The 16,437-nt window shown below is 46.7% G+C and overlaps 1 protein-coding gene across 5 annotated transcripts in view; it reads left to right on the forward strand.

The window, feature by feature from the left end:
- znf536 (zinc finger protein 536) overlaps positions 1 to 16,437 on the forward strand; it is a 183,489-nt gene that overhangs the window by 79,646 nt on the left and 87,406 nt on the right. For all 5 annotated transcript variants that reach the window (XM_029721873.1, XM_029721877.1, XM_029721874.1 and 2 more), the window contains one exon: positions 2,383 to 4,637. In XM_029721873.1, the coding sequence (XP_029577733.1) occupies positions 2,384 to 4,637 (2,254 nt within the window). In that variant the 5' untranslated portion in view covers position 2,383. The remainder of the gene's footprint in view (positions 1 to 2,382; positions 4,638 to 16,437) is intronic.

Consider the following 16,437-nt stretch of genomic DNA (forward strand, 5'->3'; position numbering starts at 1 on the left):
GCGCGTGCGTGCGTGAATGTGTGTCTGTGTTTGTGTGTGTCGCATGCGTGTTGATAGGATGGGGGGGGGGTGTCACATAAGAAATGTCCTTTTTAATCAAGAAAAAAATATAAAATGACTTGGGAGCAAGGGAGGCATATTAATGGAGTTCATTTGCATACGCTTGTCAGCAAGGATACGTAAAAAAAAAAAAAACTGGATTTGTCAGTTCATTTCACATTATTCCATTGTCTATCTGCCTTTGTTATATGTTAAAGATAAAGCCGGAAATCAAATTGAAGAAAAGGGCAAGCTGCTATCTCTATAAATGAGCAACAGCTCATCAGTCTTGTTTGAATCATAGATGTCTATGGCAAAAGGCAGCGTGTATGCAGGGCACTTTCAAAAAGGGTTCCGTCTGATATTGGCCGAGTTTACAAAGGATTGTGGGTGGCACATTTAAGAGTCACTTCATTTTGTCTGGCAATGGACAATCCTTCCTTAGAGATCAGGATGAGAAAGTTGTCCAGAAACTGGTTTTATCAACCTGTGTATTCTCCCAACATTGTATTTAGAAAATATACTCATATCAGTGTAATATTATTGCAGTATTACAAAGATGTTTTCTGAATGGTATTTGCAGTAGTGTGGGATAGTATATTTGTGTCTCAGTTACATGATAATAAGCTCATACAGTCGTGCTTGACCTCGTCAATGTAAGCAGGCTCTGCATACATGAGGCATGCCCAGTCATCACATAGTCTACATAATATAGCCATTATATCCTTCAATGGTTCATTTGATGGCCTTCTCCTTTATTACTAGACAATGATTGCAGTCACGTTCTAGAGAAGAAGAAAGTATTCATAAGCAGCCCACAGATCGTATTCATATTTTAGAGATAAGAGTCGACAACAAGCAACAGTGTTGGAAGAACGGTCGGCTAAAGAACAGCCAGGCCTAAGCCTTCCAGGGTCTTCCAGGGTGCGTCAGCAATATGCTTCACTCCCACATCCTCTCTATCATGTGTGTACTTTACATGTGTAACGGTTTGATTCAACGTTTTTTTATTTTATTTCAGTTGTTCTGTCTAGCCTTGTCAGTTGGTGGGTGTCTGGGTTAGCACCAGTTAGAAGCCAAGATAGGCATAAGCTAGAGAGAGAGAGAGATCTTAAAAGCGAGAGCGAGTTGTCTTGGAGCCCTGTGAAGTGTGAGCGGGTGTGTGCGTGCGTGCGTGTGCAGGTGCATGTGTCTGTGTGTGTTTCGGTTGGGGGTGTCCCTGAATCCACAGGCGTCTGGACATAAACTGATCTCACTCCGCTAAAAGATAACTCATGTTATGCTAGTGCTAAGTCCCTGAAAGGATTTTTTTTTTTAAATGATTATAATCGTGTGTTATAGCACGCTGCCACTGTTACTAGGCAGCATACTAATCAGCTTAATGAGATATTATACAGTATTTTGTTGACCAAGGCAGAACTCACTTTATTGTTTCTGAAGCTTGACCCCACCTGTTGCAAGGGAAAAACACGCCATTATCCTTCTTAAGAGAGGGCAGGGCATCACAAACAACCGGCAAGCAAGAAGACAAAAACAGACTCTGCTTGTGTATTCCCTTCAGCTTGACGGTGTATGCTCTGGGCCGTTGAAACCATTCTTAATGGCTGGGAGGCCTCTGATACATTGGGAACCCATTCAATAACACCAACTGTTGTTTTCCTCGTTGGAAGCCATGAGAGGAGGGGAAGAGAAGGCAAGAGAAAAGTGATTCACATCAAATGTAATGTGCCTCTTTAATGGAGAATTACGACTAGACAAGTGTCGCAGTAGGGAGATAAGAGCGTGTGTTTACTGAAGTAACCCCTTGGTTTTAAGTGCTATTGTTAATATCATAATTGTAGCATTGCGGTAGCTTCATGACAATGGCATTGCTCCGTTTCATTAAGGCGTGTAATTGGAGGAATTCTGATAGGATGGGCCCAAGTAGCATAATTAGGCAGCGCCCGCCGTGTTTACTGTGTAATTATTGCATCCAAAACTGTGTTACAGTTTGAGAAAGTTCTGAGGGTTACAGTCTTCCAACCACAAGTGTGAGAACATAAGCTGTACTGAAAATCAAAAGAAGAAAATGACATTTATATGGGCGGCAGGTAGCCTAGTGGTTAAGAGCCGAATAGGTGAAAATCTGTTTTTGTGCCATTGAGCAAGGCACTTCACCCTAATTCCTCCTGTAAGACACTCTGCTAAATGACATCTCTATTTCCATTCATCATGCACTGACAATTTACTCTAATACTTCTCGTTCTTTTCCGGTTTTTGGATGAGCCATAGCTCTTTTTTAATGCATTGCTTATCAGGTTGATTGACTGTGGTTGACCGTTGTGATATTCTTCTCTCTTACAGGATGGAGGACTCTAGTTTGTGCCTTGGTGTGTCTTCAGCAGTATCGGACGCTGACAGAGACCATCTGAGCAACACAGTGCTAAATGGCCGATACCCCATCAGTCAGAAGCTCCACCAGCTGACGGCCCAGCTGGGCCACGCCTTTCCCGACCTACAGAGCCGACAGCAGATCCCTGAGGAGAAAGCTGCCACCCCATTGGATGAGAAGAGCCACGCTGCCCTGGCCAGTCAACCAATCAGCAGTCAGATGGCACTGCTCGCCAACCAGCTCAACCGGGACATAGATGCAAGTGCTCTGGCCAACCTGAATGGGCGTGTGGACCTGCAGCAGTTTCTCAATGGGCAGAACCTGGGCATCATGTCCCAGATGAACGACATTGAAGACGATGCCCGCAAGAACAGGAAGTACCCTTGTCCGTTGTGCGGCAAGCGATTCCGCTTCAACAGCATCTTGTCGCTGCACATGCGCACACATACAGGTGAGAAGCCTTTCAAGTGCCCCTACTGCGACCATCGAGCAGCACAGAAGGGCAACCTCAAAATCCACCTACGCACCCACAAGCTGGGAAACCTCGGTAAGGGACGTGGCCGTGTCCGTGAGGAGAACCGTCTTCTACATGAGCTGGAGGAGAGGGCCATCCTGCGGGACAAGCAGATCAGGAGCAGCAGCCTCCTTCAGCCAGCCCAGCCCCTGCAGCACCAGCCACACCTTGGCCCTCAGAACCAGCAGCAGCAGCAACAGCCTGGCTCTGCTTGTGGCCTCCTCACCCCCACCAGCCTGGGCACTCCAGACTCCCTCTCCCAGCCGTCGTCCTCCCCCAAGCCGGCCGGCGCCCAAGATGACCAGGCCCTGAACCCACCCACTGGATTCCGCTGCACCTTCTGCAAGGGCAAGTTTAAGAAGCGGGAGGAGCTGGATCGTCACATCCGCATCCTGCACAAGCCCTACAAGTGCACCTTGTGTGAGTTTGCTGCCTCGCAGGAGGAGGACCTGATCAGCCATGTGGAAAAAGCCCATATCACGGCCGAGTCAGCTGCGGGACAGGGTGCAGCTGGCGGCTCTGAGAAGCCTGCCAACGAGTTCCGCTGTGAGGTGTGTGGCCAGGTCTTCAGCCAAGCCTGGTTCCTCAAGGGCCACATGCGCAAACACAAGGACTCATTTGAACACGTCTGCCAGATCTGTGGTCGTCGCTTCAAGGAGCCCTGGTTTCTCAAGAACCACATGAAGGTCCATCTCAATAAGCTGGCCATCAAGAGCAAGCCCCCAGCAGAGGACATTAACGCTGTCAACACCATGAACAGCATGGCCCATGAGGCCCATGCTAACCTCTACTCACGCTACATCTCCTGCCTGCAGGGCGGCTTCCTATCCCCAGACAAACAGGGTCTGAGTGAGCAACACCAGATGCTGGCCAAAGCCGGCATTGCCATGAAGGAGAAGGAGATGCTGGGGAAGCTGCTAGGCCCCATGGCAGGGATGGGCCATGGCCTTGGTGAAGGGGAGAAGCGCTCTCTCCTGGGCTGCCTGAACCTGGTGCCCCCCCTGAAGTCCAGCTGCATGGAACGCCTCCAGGCGGCCGCCAAAGTTGCAGAGATGGACCCGCTGAATAGCTATCAGGCCTGGCAGATCATGGCACGAGGCATGGCCATGGACCGCGCCTTTATGCCCAAGGAGCAGCACCATGAGCAGCACCATGAGGAGATGACCAATGCTGCCGGCATGGCCTTCACTAAAGAGAAGCATGACTACCCTATGATGGGCTCCAACGATGGCTCCAAGCAGAAGCAGCACATCGAAGCTCTGCATGGCTCGAAGGCCGGCAGTGGAGCCATGATGCCCCTGAAAGACGACGGAGTGGGTTTCGACAGCCACCGTGACTTCATGCCACATCATGGCGGCCATGGCCTGGGCCTGGCCCACGGCCTTGAGTACAACCACCTGACTAGCCTGAAAGAGAAACCCACAGAGTGTCCCGACTGTGGCCGGGTCTTCAGGACCTATCACCAGATGGTGGTCCACTCTCGGGTGCACAACAAGGAGCGGCGGCCCATAGAAGAAGCCATCCAGCAGCAGAACAACACCACAGGACTGGATGAGCGGCGTGGCTCGGCCAGCGACCCAGAGTCCCAGTCCATCAGCAGGTCCACCACCCCTGGATCCTCCAACGTGACGGAGGAAAGCGGAGCCGGAGGAGGCCACTCCCAGACCGGCAGCGTCCAAGACGACAGCCCACACCCTTCCTCCCCATCCTCAGGTAAGACAAAGTCATTACTATACCCTGAATAACGCTCAATCCCATAGTCACATTATCCTTACTATCAGGACTTATTCCAATGTATTCTTCATTATTTATATGGGGAGGACACGTAAGGGGGAGACCATTGTGTCCAAAGAGGATAAGTCCTTACACAAAATGAGTTTGCTGATGGCTGGCACTAGATCTCTGTCAGACGCCATTTAGTTTGACATCCCTTCGACACAACACTGGACCCTAAGGAGTCCACTTAGACTGGAGAGAGAGAGGGTGGATCTGATCAAAACTGCCTGTTCAAAAGCAGAATAAAACACCCTCACAGAGGGTCTATAGGATACTTTCTGCGCACTGTTTTTACTGGAGAGAGGAGGCCTGTCTAAACACACTCACACACTCACACGAAACAATCATATGGAGATGCTCAACTCCCACGACGGAGCTGTGACTTGTGTCCTTCACACTGGCACATAGAACACAGACACGGTGTGGTGAAGAACATGCTCAATACAGACTAGCATGTGTCCCCGTGTAAAATGAGTCACGACTACGAGCACGGGCCAAACATATTACGAGTGATGGAAACATCTCCTTTAACATGGGAGGGAAAGCGATTCCACCGTAGCCAAATAAGCAAAAGCAGATACAGTGTATGTTTAGCAGGATTAAGAGAGGCTGTTCCTAATGATTAGAGACGTTTTAAAGGTAACTTTCTCATTCCTCCGGGTGGAACACCACATCTAAGCAGCTCGCCCGTTAATTAGGCCACGACTATGTGATGATCAGTTGGTTTAAGCTAAACAAGACACTAATTAAAGATATACATATGAAGCAGGTCCAAAAAAATTGAACTTCATTTGCGGAGTGAAATGTGCTTTTTAAGTCATTTGAAAAAAAGTGGCTTATTCTTAAGGCTTGAAGCAACTTAATTCCAACAGTACAGACAAAATTGTTTATTTATTCACAGTAGCATAGAGTCCTTATCATCCTAATGTAGTGTGATGGGTTTGAACATGGAATGGGCTATGTTTATTTTAATCTAAGAAATAATAACAGACAACCCCCCCCATGCACACACCCCAATTAGGAATGAATAAAAACTAGAGTGAGATAAAAATGTATTTTCTTTATAGAGGCTATTAAACATAGCACTTTTCAACAGGGTGGGGGTATTTTGCGGAAGTAATTCTCTTCTGAATTTTAATGCAGGAAGTTTCATTTCTTTTTCTTCTGGTTCTCAAGTACTTTGAATCTGAGAAATGTAGCTCATGGCATTTAGTTAACTTTATAAGTATTTACATATGTGTGATGTGAAGAACTTCCACATCATCAAAAACTTACAAATATTGCCAATTGAAATTATATTTACAATAAAACCTACATCAACTGAAATATTTTGGGTATTCACGCTAAACAACGTTGAATATCACACACACATACACACACACGCGCACACACGCGCGCACGCGCGCACACACACACACACACACACGCAGACACTCTCTATCTCTCTTTCTCCCTTGCCCTCTTCAACTCTCTCTCTATCTCACTCTCTCTCCGTAGTCCTACCTCGTCTATCAGTGTCTCCTGCCCTGCCGCCTCCTCTGTCCCTCTCTGAGTGCTGTGATGGAGTGTGATCGCCAGCTCAAACGCCTGTGTTTTTCCACCGTACAGGGGGATGCGGGCATGGTGCCAGCTCCCTCCTGCTGGCTCTAACGGGCCTTAAAGTTGACCTTGAGGGCCCCCCTACCTGCTTTTGGGGGGTTTGTCTGTGCGGGCGGGGCTGACATTGTTACAGGTACATCCTCTTAGCCTGGTCTCCCAGTCTCTCGTTCAGACACAGTTCACAGGCTTTCTGTTGTGAGACTCAGGAAGCTGTGTCGACACCACTCCACCATAACAACAGGGTCAAAGGGGAAAGAAACACTAATTGTGAAAAAAAAGGGGTTGTTGTCTGTATTTCATTAGTGACAGCACAAAGCCCGACAAGTTTTTCATCCTTCATAACATTGAGTATGATTCATATTTGGAGCTTCGGGACACCTAATTTAGAAACTGAGGTGTGTGAGAAAATGTGTCTGCAGCTAATGTGGAGGAAGGTGCCATTTATGTGTGTGTGTATGTGTTTGCGTATGAGTGTGTTTCTGCTTATGTGTGTGTATGTGTTGCGTGAATGTGTCAGTGTTTTTAAATGAACAGGATGTGGCCGACTTTACCTCTCTGTTAGTCTTTATATTTCACTCTTGCAATTTTGCTTGTTGAGAATTGTTTGTGTTTCATTGTAAGGCTGTGTGTGCGCGTGTGTCTTGCAAACATTGCTAACCATCACCATACCGCCAACCTCGTAACCACCTTCCCACTGCAATTTTGAGTTAAACTTGAATTACAGTAATCAACAATAACATCTCAACTGTGAAAGAAGGTCGAGACAATCTCTTTTGTCTTTGACACTGCACTTGTTTAAAGACTTGCTGAGAAAAAGTGTCTGTCTCAGAAATATCCTTCAGAGACCTTGCTTCTTTCATCCACAGCAGTAAAACCTTTAATGCTTTTGTATTTCATAGAGACGTCAGAACCTTTCGCCTCTTTTTCATAAGTACAGTCCCCCCCCCCCCCAATCATCTCTTTTATTTGTGTTATTAGGCTAACGGATTGGTTTGACTGCGGAAGGAATCTATTGCTTCAGATTTCAGAGTTCTCCAGTCTGAATTGGGCTTGATAAGCAAGAATGTTCCTACTTGATAGTGTCTCTCTCTGAATGCATTATGGTGGGCCTCAGAGCGCCAGGCCCTGCAGAGTGCAGGTCTTAAACAGAGGCTTACCCTGAATGGCGGAACAGAACCCATTGAAACCTGATGTAATAGTATGTAAAGCAGAGCTGCCAGTGTGTTGTAAGATGGGGGGTATTTATGTTAACATCCATTGTAGATTCTAAAATGTAAGAAAAAAGAGAGATGGAGAGATTTGGACGAACTAAAGGCAAGTTTAAAGTTGTTTCTGGTTGGGCCTCTCACAGACTAGGAGGATTCCATTGGTTGCTAGCGTGAGGTAAGCATAAGCAATCAATTCACTGTTGAAGGTGCTGCGTGGTCAATCCGACGTCTGCATCGGCCGTGCAGCGTTTACGGTGATGCGGCCTCTGCAGAAGTCAGGGCATTCATGCTTCTTGAGCTTTGCGGAGCAGCGCAGAGCTGTTGTGAAGGAAGTTGTCAAGGAAGTGAGTTTTTGTTTACACAGGACCTCCCGCCCCCCACCTACCATCGACCAATCATGTCAATGTGGAGCTATACGAAACCCCCTGCGTTGTTCCGACATTTGGGAGGCGCGCAACGACGCGTCACGGAGCTCAGTTTGGCCTCTGTGTGCCTCAGGAGGCTCCGCAATTGCGTGGCGCATCCATACGGAGTGTCCGACCACATTTTCGGATCAAGACTAAATAGGCTCTTAGTCTACACCTGTTGTATACGAAGCATGTGACAAATACCATTTTATTTGGGCTGCGTGGAGAAATAAAGAGGGCAGAAACAGAGAGAGAGAGAGAGAGAGAGAGAGAGAGAGAGAGAGAAAAGAGGAGAGGGAGTGAGTGAGGCGGAGCGACAGCGAGAGAAATAGAAAGAGTTTGAGCAAAGGGAAGGATGGCAACCAGTTGATGAAAATGACTTGCCGCTGAGAAAGGTGCGTACAGTATGATCATGCAGCTACTCAGAGCCTGGTCGCATCAGACTGTAGAGCGAGAGGGGCTTTTCTCAAGGCCTCGAGCAGAGGCACCTCCACTCCACCCCTCACTCCCACCTCTCCGCTCCGGCTACAAACCTACTGCTCCTATTCCTCTGGAGAATCCCCCATGTCTAAATATGTTTAAGAGGAGCAGCGCTTTAACATGGCAAGGATTAGTCGTATATCCCTAGGTCTTTACGGCTCTCAAACATGGAGGCAAAACGCTTGCGCCATACAAATTGAAATTGGATTTGCCGACTGACGCCTTAGGTTATAAAGCACGGATATTCATCTAATTACGTAATTACAATGGGGGGTAATTACACATGCAGACTTACTGTTACATTGTAATTGCTGTGTAATTAAAGCAAAAATAACTAGAACTGTTCATGCCCAAATTGTTAGAAAAGCTTGGTGAGCGTCAAAACGGTAGCTATCTGAAACCCGCTCTGCGTCTATCTGCGTTCGTCTCCGTGGAAACCCACTCTGGCATAAGATTGCTACTCAATCCCACCTTGACTGTCATACGAAGAGTTACACTCTATCCGTCTCTCATCGTCTTTCTAGCCTAAGAGGCAAGACTACGGCCTCTGTTCAGATGTGAAGTGGCGACCGAGAACGTCGGCAAAAATAGACATAGAAGTGAAAGGAGAAACAAGTCAGGGCATTCGTGTCATACAGTAGATGGCATTGAAAGTGTGATTTAAAAGCCCGGTGGTTTGAAGGCTAGGTAGAGCTGGGCTGTGAAACCCCACCCCAGTGTCAGATGGAGGAGAGCCATCGGTCTGGTTGGCTTCTTCAAAGGGCTGGAGCTAGTATGGCGAAGTAAACAGGTATCTGTGGGATCACGGAGAGTCTCCTTCGGTACGCTCTTTCTCACAAAGATACCGTTCCTCTCTCCCAGTCAAGCCAGACCTTTGAAATGAGAACAGTGTTCTGTCTGTGTGTGTGTGTGTGTGTGTGTGTGTGTGTGTGTGTGTGTGTGTGTGTGTGTGTGTGTGTGTGTGTGTGTGTGTGTGTGTGTGTGTGTGTGTGTGTGTGTGTGTGTGTGTGTGTGTGTGTGTTTTTATAGCTAATTAGGGGGGGGGTATTTGGATGAATTATGTCAATGCCTTCCCTCTCTCTTCCTATCTCCATCTTTCTCCCTCTCTCTGTCTATCTCTCTCCCTCTTTCTCTCTGTCTATCTCTCTCCCTCTCTCTCTCTCCCCCCCCTCTCTCTCTCTCCCCCCCTCTCTCTCTCTATCTCTCCCTCTCTCTCTATCTCTCCCTCTCTCTCTCTCTTTCTCTCTCTTTCTCCCCCTCTCTGTCTCTCTCTCCCTCTCTCTCTCTCTCCCCATCTCTGTCTCAGTTTACCTCTCTCTTTCTCTCTCTCCCTCATCACTTATTTCTTTCTCTTTGTAATTGACATCCGGGTTCTCTTTTTTTCTTTCTTAATATTTCTTTCTTTATCTGAGAACTTGCCTGCTTCAAACCTGTGCTGTAGCCACTCTTTTGAAGACTAGCGCCTCAAACTGGCATGTCGTGTCTGTATTTTTTTACGTGTCACAAAACTCCAAAAGATGTCATTGTGTCCGAAGCAAATTCATTACAGAGCTGTATTTCAGTATTGTAGGTCAGGGTTCTGGTGTCTTTCTGGTGTCAAAAGTTCTATTCACTAATTGTCAGTGTGCTCTACTGATTAACATGTCTTGGATAAATGTAGACTTAGTATTTTTGTACACGCTTGCACAATATAAAAGGGCAATTTATTTCTCTTCAGCGGCTCAGTCGATTTCTCTCCCTTTTTTGTACTCACTGTCTCCACAATCTCTCTCTCTCCACAATCTCTCTCTCCCTCTCTCTTAGACTCAATTTGTAAATATTACCCATGGTGGGAATAAGCTAAGCCTTTTTAGATATTTAAAAATTCCAATTGTATTCCAAAGTGTATTTGAAAGAGTAGAAGTCAGTGTCGTTTTCTCTTGCTCACCGTATTCCTGGGTGGTTATCACCGGGCAGTCCTTATGAAACATTTATCAGGCTGTTTCATGTCTTAATGATCACGTTAGGATTCCCCACTTGGTTATGGAGCTGGAGCAAAGAGATGTGCTGTTGAGAGGGAGAGAGAGAGAGAAAGAGAGAGAGAGAGAGAATAAATTGCCTGCATTATACCAACCACTTTTTAATTCCACATCTTTGCCAAAACATTGCTTACCTTTCTCCCGAACAAGCCTCCTTGGCACGTCACACGTTTTCTTCCTCGTTCTCCCCATTTCTGTTTTCTGTTTTTATAATTAAAACATAATATTTATCTTTCCATAACAGAAGGCTGCCTTACTGTGGTAGGTAGACTGTTTGAATATTAATATTCTACATGCTATCTCCTCCGGAGTCTGAGGAAGTGTCATTGGTGAAATAGTGAAGTGAAGGTGACTCGCCCTCTGTTCTGTCAGAGAGCTGGGAACCAGAGCAGGGTTGCCAAGTTTAGCTGATTGAACATGGAAGAGATTGTGAAGAGGTTTTGACTAAATTAACACGAGGGACACGGTGGGGGAATGCATCATGCTGTATTCACCGAGCCGCAGTCCGAGTACTCTGACGAAATAACCCTGTGTCCAAAAGTTGAAACTTAAACTGAAACTTTGATTACATGAAAGCCTTCACGTAGGAGTTGGTGGTGTTGTTGTCTCTGACAGGGATAGTTGAATGAGAGGAAGGTAGGGTTCCTTGTTTCACTGGTGACAGCTGTCTGACTCGGTCAATGCTGAATTCCTCCAAAATGAGTCTGGGCTCTCAGACAGAGAATGCAAATGGATGGCAGGGTGGGTGGCTGGGTGAGAGAGCTTTGTTTGAACAAGTTAACTTGGGCATGATTGGGGTTCCTCCCGTGTGAAAGAGCAAGTGAATACATTGACCTTTGTCTCATTAAAAATGGAGGACCAGCCGTATGATACCATGATAGAGGAATCTCTCTCTTTCTACCCTTCTCTCTTTTCTCTCTTTTCCCCACTTATTTCTCTCTCTCCCACACACCCACACATGCACGCAGACACACACACATAAAAAACTGTGAGTGATGTCATATTTGGGTGATGGCCTATGGGCGAGGGGCTATTTCGACTTGGATATCACCACTGGCCATGGTATGTGGTCACTCCTAACCCCACTGACAAGTCACATAAAACAGCCCTTTGTGTCAACTCTGGGACGCTGACATGAGCCAGATAATGACATGAACATTTTGCCTCTTTTTTTTTAGCGAAGGTAATCTCTTAATCAGAAAGAGGAAAACAAATGGGCAAGAAAAATGAAGTCCAAGGATTGAGATCTTTGCCTGCACATTCCAGTTGTTCTTAAAATATTTGGCAATGTCAATTAGTAAGTGAGCAGAGCTAGCTGATGAACACAATTTTCCACTAGACTGAGCACCCTATTGTTGTGGAGTGAACAGCAGATTTCTGAGGTCATTATCATTCCCCGTTAGCCCGGCCCAGCTGCTCCTCTCGGCTCCAGCCAAACTCTACACCACGGCTCAGGGTAGCACGCAGCAACAGGGGGGCGCCGGGGAGGAGGGGGCTGGCAGGCTGGAGAGGGAGATAGAGAGAGACAGAGAGAGAGATGGAGGGCAAGAGAGAGGAGGGGAGGAATGAGGGACTGAAATAGAGGGACGGAGCGAGGTTGAGCGCCAAGGAAGGATGGAAAGATGGGAGAATGTAAGAGGTGCATGACAGGAAAAGGGCATGATAGAGAGAAAGGGAGAAATGCCCTTAGCGTTCTAGGATAACTCCCATCTTTTATCTGGACTTACAGCTGAACTCAGAGGCTTGGAAAATAGAAACTAAGACCTATCTAAGACATGCGAGAAAGCTGTCTCTAAACCAACATGCTGCTCTGCTTCATAGGCCCTCAGAAACAAATACGTCTCCCAACGTGTCTCTCTGCGCACTGTAAATTCCACGGTGGTGTGTTGAGGATGTGTTTGAGCCGGTGTTCAGGTTGGAGCTGGAGGAGAGACAGACATAGGGATGTTCTATAGAGCAGTATCCGCTGAGCCCTCGTCTCCCACCCAAACCCGGCTCAGACTCAGCTCCTCTCTCCTGGATCTGGAGCCCAGGAGTGCTTAGACACTAGCAGTGCTCATATCTTTACCCCAGCAGGCTCCACTCTCTCTCTCTGTCTCTCTCTGTCTCTCTCTGTCTCTCTCTGTCTCTCTCTGTCTCTCTCTCTCTCTCTCTCTCTCTCTCTCTCTCTCTCTCTCTCTCTCTCTCTCTCTCTCTCTCTCTCGCTCTCTCTCGCTCTCTCTCTCTCGCTCTCTCTCTCTCTCTCTCTCGTCTCTCTCTCTTTCTGTCTTTCTCTCTCTTTTTCTCTTTCTCTCTCTCTCTCTTTCTGTCTCTCTTTCTCATTCTCTCTCTCTCTCTCTCAAAATTGTCCCTTCCTCTCAGCCTGTTAGTGTGTTGTAGAGTGAACCTGGTTTCTCTGGCCGAGTATGGATCCATGTTTGCAGGAGATTTGAGTGTTGAGCAGGGAGCTTGTGCTATGTGTGCATATATCACCTAGGATCAGAACAGCCAGGCCATTTAAGAGAGAGAGGATGACAGTAAAGCTGCTAAGGGGACAAGGATTCACAGATGACAAGGCAAGGGGAGGGAGGAGAGGGGGATAAGGGGAAGGAGAGGGCGCCACAGCATGCACTGTTACGTGACTCAGACATCTACTCTGCCACCTCCCCCTATAAGAGACATTATCTCTGATAGGTCGCCGCTTCCTTTGAACGCACAGAGAGGTTTGAGAGCCCAGCTGTAGTAGTATCAAAGATAGTCTAGGTCAGGGACAAGTATAGGGGCTCCGCCACTCAGGGGAAGTGTCATTGGACAAGTACAACTATCTTAGACAAAGTGTCACATGAGAAACTGACAGTAGTGAGTATTGCACAAGGACATACAGCAGTGTTCCCCAACTGGCGGCACCCCGGGCCTCGAGTGGTTTTATTTGGCCCCCCAAGTTTTCTGAGCAAATCATATACTGTACCAGTCAAAAGTTTGGACACACCGACTCATTCCAGAGTTCTTCTCTATTTTTACTATTTTCTACATTGGAGAATAATATTGAAGACATCAAAACTATGAAATAACACACATGGAATCATGTAGTATGCAAAAAAAAGTGTTTAACAAATCAAAATATATTTTATATTTGAGATTCTTCGAAGTAGCCATCCTTTGCCTTGATGAGAACTTTGCACACTATTGGCATTCTCTCAACCAGCTGCAAGAGGTAGTCACCTGGAATGCATTTCAATTAACAGTTGTGCCTTGTTAAAAGTTAATTTGTTAATGCTTTTGAGCCAATCAGTTCTGTTGTGACAAGGTAGGGGTGGTATGCAGAAGATAGCCCTATTTGGTAAAAGAGCAAGTCCATATTTTGGCCTACAACAATTCGAATAAGCAAAGATAAATGACAGTCCATCATTACTTTAAGACATGATGGACAGTCAATGCGGAAAATTTCAAGAACTTTGAAAGTTTCTTCAAGTGCAGTCGCAAAGACCATCAAGCGCTATGATGAAACTGGCTCCCGTGAGGACCACCACAGGAAAGGATGACCCAGAGTTACCTCTGCTGCAGAGGATAAGTTCATTAGAGTTACCAGCCTCAGAAATTGCAGCCCAAATATATGCTTCACAGAGTTCAAGTAACAGACACATCGCAACATCAACTGTTCAGAGGACGCTGCGTGAATAAGGCCTTCATGGTCGAATTGCTGCAAAGAAACCACTACTAAAGGACACCAATAAGAAGAAGACACTTATTTCAGCCAAGAAACATGAGAAATCGACATTAGACTGGTGGAAATCTGTCCTTTGGTCTGATGAGTCCAAATTTGAGATTTTTGGTTCCAACTGCCTTGTCTTTGTGAGATGCAGAGTAGGTGAATGGATGATCTCCTCGTGTTGAATCCACCGTGAAGCATGGAGAAGGAGGTGTGATGGTGTGGGGGTGCTTTGCTGGTGACACTATCAGTGATTTATTTTGAATTCAAGGCACACTTAACCAGCATGGCTACCACAGCATTCTGCAGCGATATGCCGTCCCATCTGGTTTGCGCTTAGTGGGACTATCATTTGTTTTTCAACAGGACAATGAAGCAACACACCTCCAGGCTGTGTAAGGCCTATTTGACCAAGAAGGAGAGTGATGGAGTGCTGCATCAGATGACCTGGCCTCCACAATCACCCGACCTCAACTCAGTTGAGATGGTTTGGGATGTGTTGGACCGCAGAGTGAAGGAAAAGCAGCCAACAAGTGCTCAGCAAGACTGTTGGAAAACTCCGTCAAGACTGTTGGAAAAGCATTCCAAGCATTCAAAAAACGCAAGATGGCACCGACAGAGAGGGTCGCCTCACTTCTAGTCCTTAGGAAACTATGCAGTATTTTAAATTTTTTTGAATGTATTATTTCTTACATTGTTATCCCAGAAAATCTTAAGTGTTATTACATACAGCCGGGAAGAACTATTGGATATCAGAACGACGTCAACTTGCCAGCACTATGACCAGGAATACGACTTTCCCAAAGCGGATGCTTTGTTCGAATCACCCAAGGCATTCAAACTGATTCCAGAGGCTGACCCAAAACAACGTCGTCGCAGGAGAGGTAGACGGAACGGCCTTCTGGTCAGACTTTGGAGGCGCGCACACCACCCACCGCTTCCCAAGTATTTTACTCACTAATATCCAGTCCCTAGATAACAAGGTAGATGAAATTAGGGCTAGGGTTGTTTTCCAGAGAGACTTCTGGGATTGTAACACTCTGTTTCATGGAAACATGGCTCTCTGGGGACATGCTGTCGGAGTTTGTACAGACACCGGGATTCTTTGTGCGTCATGACGACAGGAATAAACATCTCTCAGGGAAGAAGAAGGGCGGGATGTATGTTTCATGATTAATGTAATTGTAACAACATACAGGAACTCAAGTCCTTCTGTTCACCGGACCTAGAATTACAATCAAATGCCATCCATATTATCTCACAAGAGAATTCTCGTCGGTTATTGTCACTGCGGTGTATATCACACCCAAGCCGACACCACAACGGCCCTCAAGGAATTCCACTGGATTCTATGCAAACTAGAAACAATATATCCAGAGGCTGCATTTATTGTAGCTGGGGATTTTAACAAAGCAAATTTGAGAATAAGGCTACCTAAATTCTATCAGCATATCGATTGTAGTACCCGGGCTGGCAAAATACTGGATCACTGCTACTCTAACTTCTGCGATGCATACAAAGCCCTCCCCGGCCCACCATTTGGCAAATCCGACCACAACTCCATTTTGCTTCTCCCCTCCTATAGGCAGAAACTCAAACAGGATGTACCTGCGACAAGGACCATTCAATGCTGGTCTGACCAATCGGAATCCATGCTTCAAGATTGTTTTGATCACGCAGACTGGGACATGTTCCAGGTAGCCTCAGAGAATAATATAGATTCATACGCTGATTCAGTGAGTGAGTTTATAAGGAAGTGCGTAGGATATGTTGTTCCCACTGTGACTATTAAAACCTACCCTAACCAGAAACCGTGGATAGATGGCTGCATTCGATCAAAACTAAAAGCGCGAACCACCGCATTTAACCATGGAAAGATGACCAGGAATATGGCCAAATACAAAAAGTGTTGTTATTCCCTCCGCAAGGCAATCAAACAAGCGAAACATCAGTATAGGGACAAAGTGGAGCCGCAATTCCACGGCTCAGACACGAGATGAACTTCTACAGATGCACAATTGAGAGCATCCTGCTATATCACCACCTGGTACGGCAACTGCACCGCCCACAACCGCAGGGCACTCCAGAGGGTGGTACATTCTGCACAGCACATCACCGGGGGCACACTGCCTGCCCTCCAGGAAACCTACAGCACCCAATGTCACAGGAAGGCCAAAAAGATCATCAAGGACAACAACCACCCGAGCCACTGCCTGTTCACCCCGCTACCATCCAGAAGGCGAGGTCAGTACAGGTGCATCAAACCTGGGACGAGAGACTGAAAAAGAGCTTCTATCTCAAGGCCATCAGACTGTTAAACAGCCATCGCTAACACAG

The sequence above is a fragment of the Salmo trutta genome, chromosome 29, assembly GCF_901001165.1.
Source record: "Salmo trutta chromosome 29, fSalTru1.1, whole genome shotgun sequence".
Taxonomy (NCBI): domain Eukaryota; kingdom Metazoa; phylum Chordata; class Actinopteri; order Salmoniformes; family Salmonidae; genus Salmo; species Salmo trutta.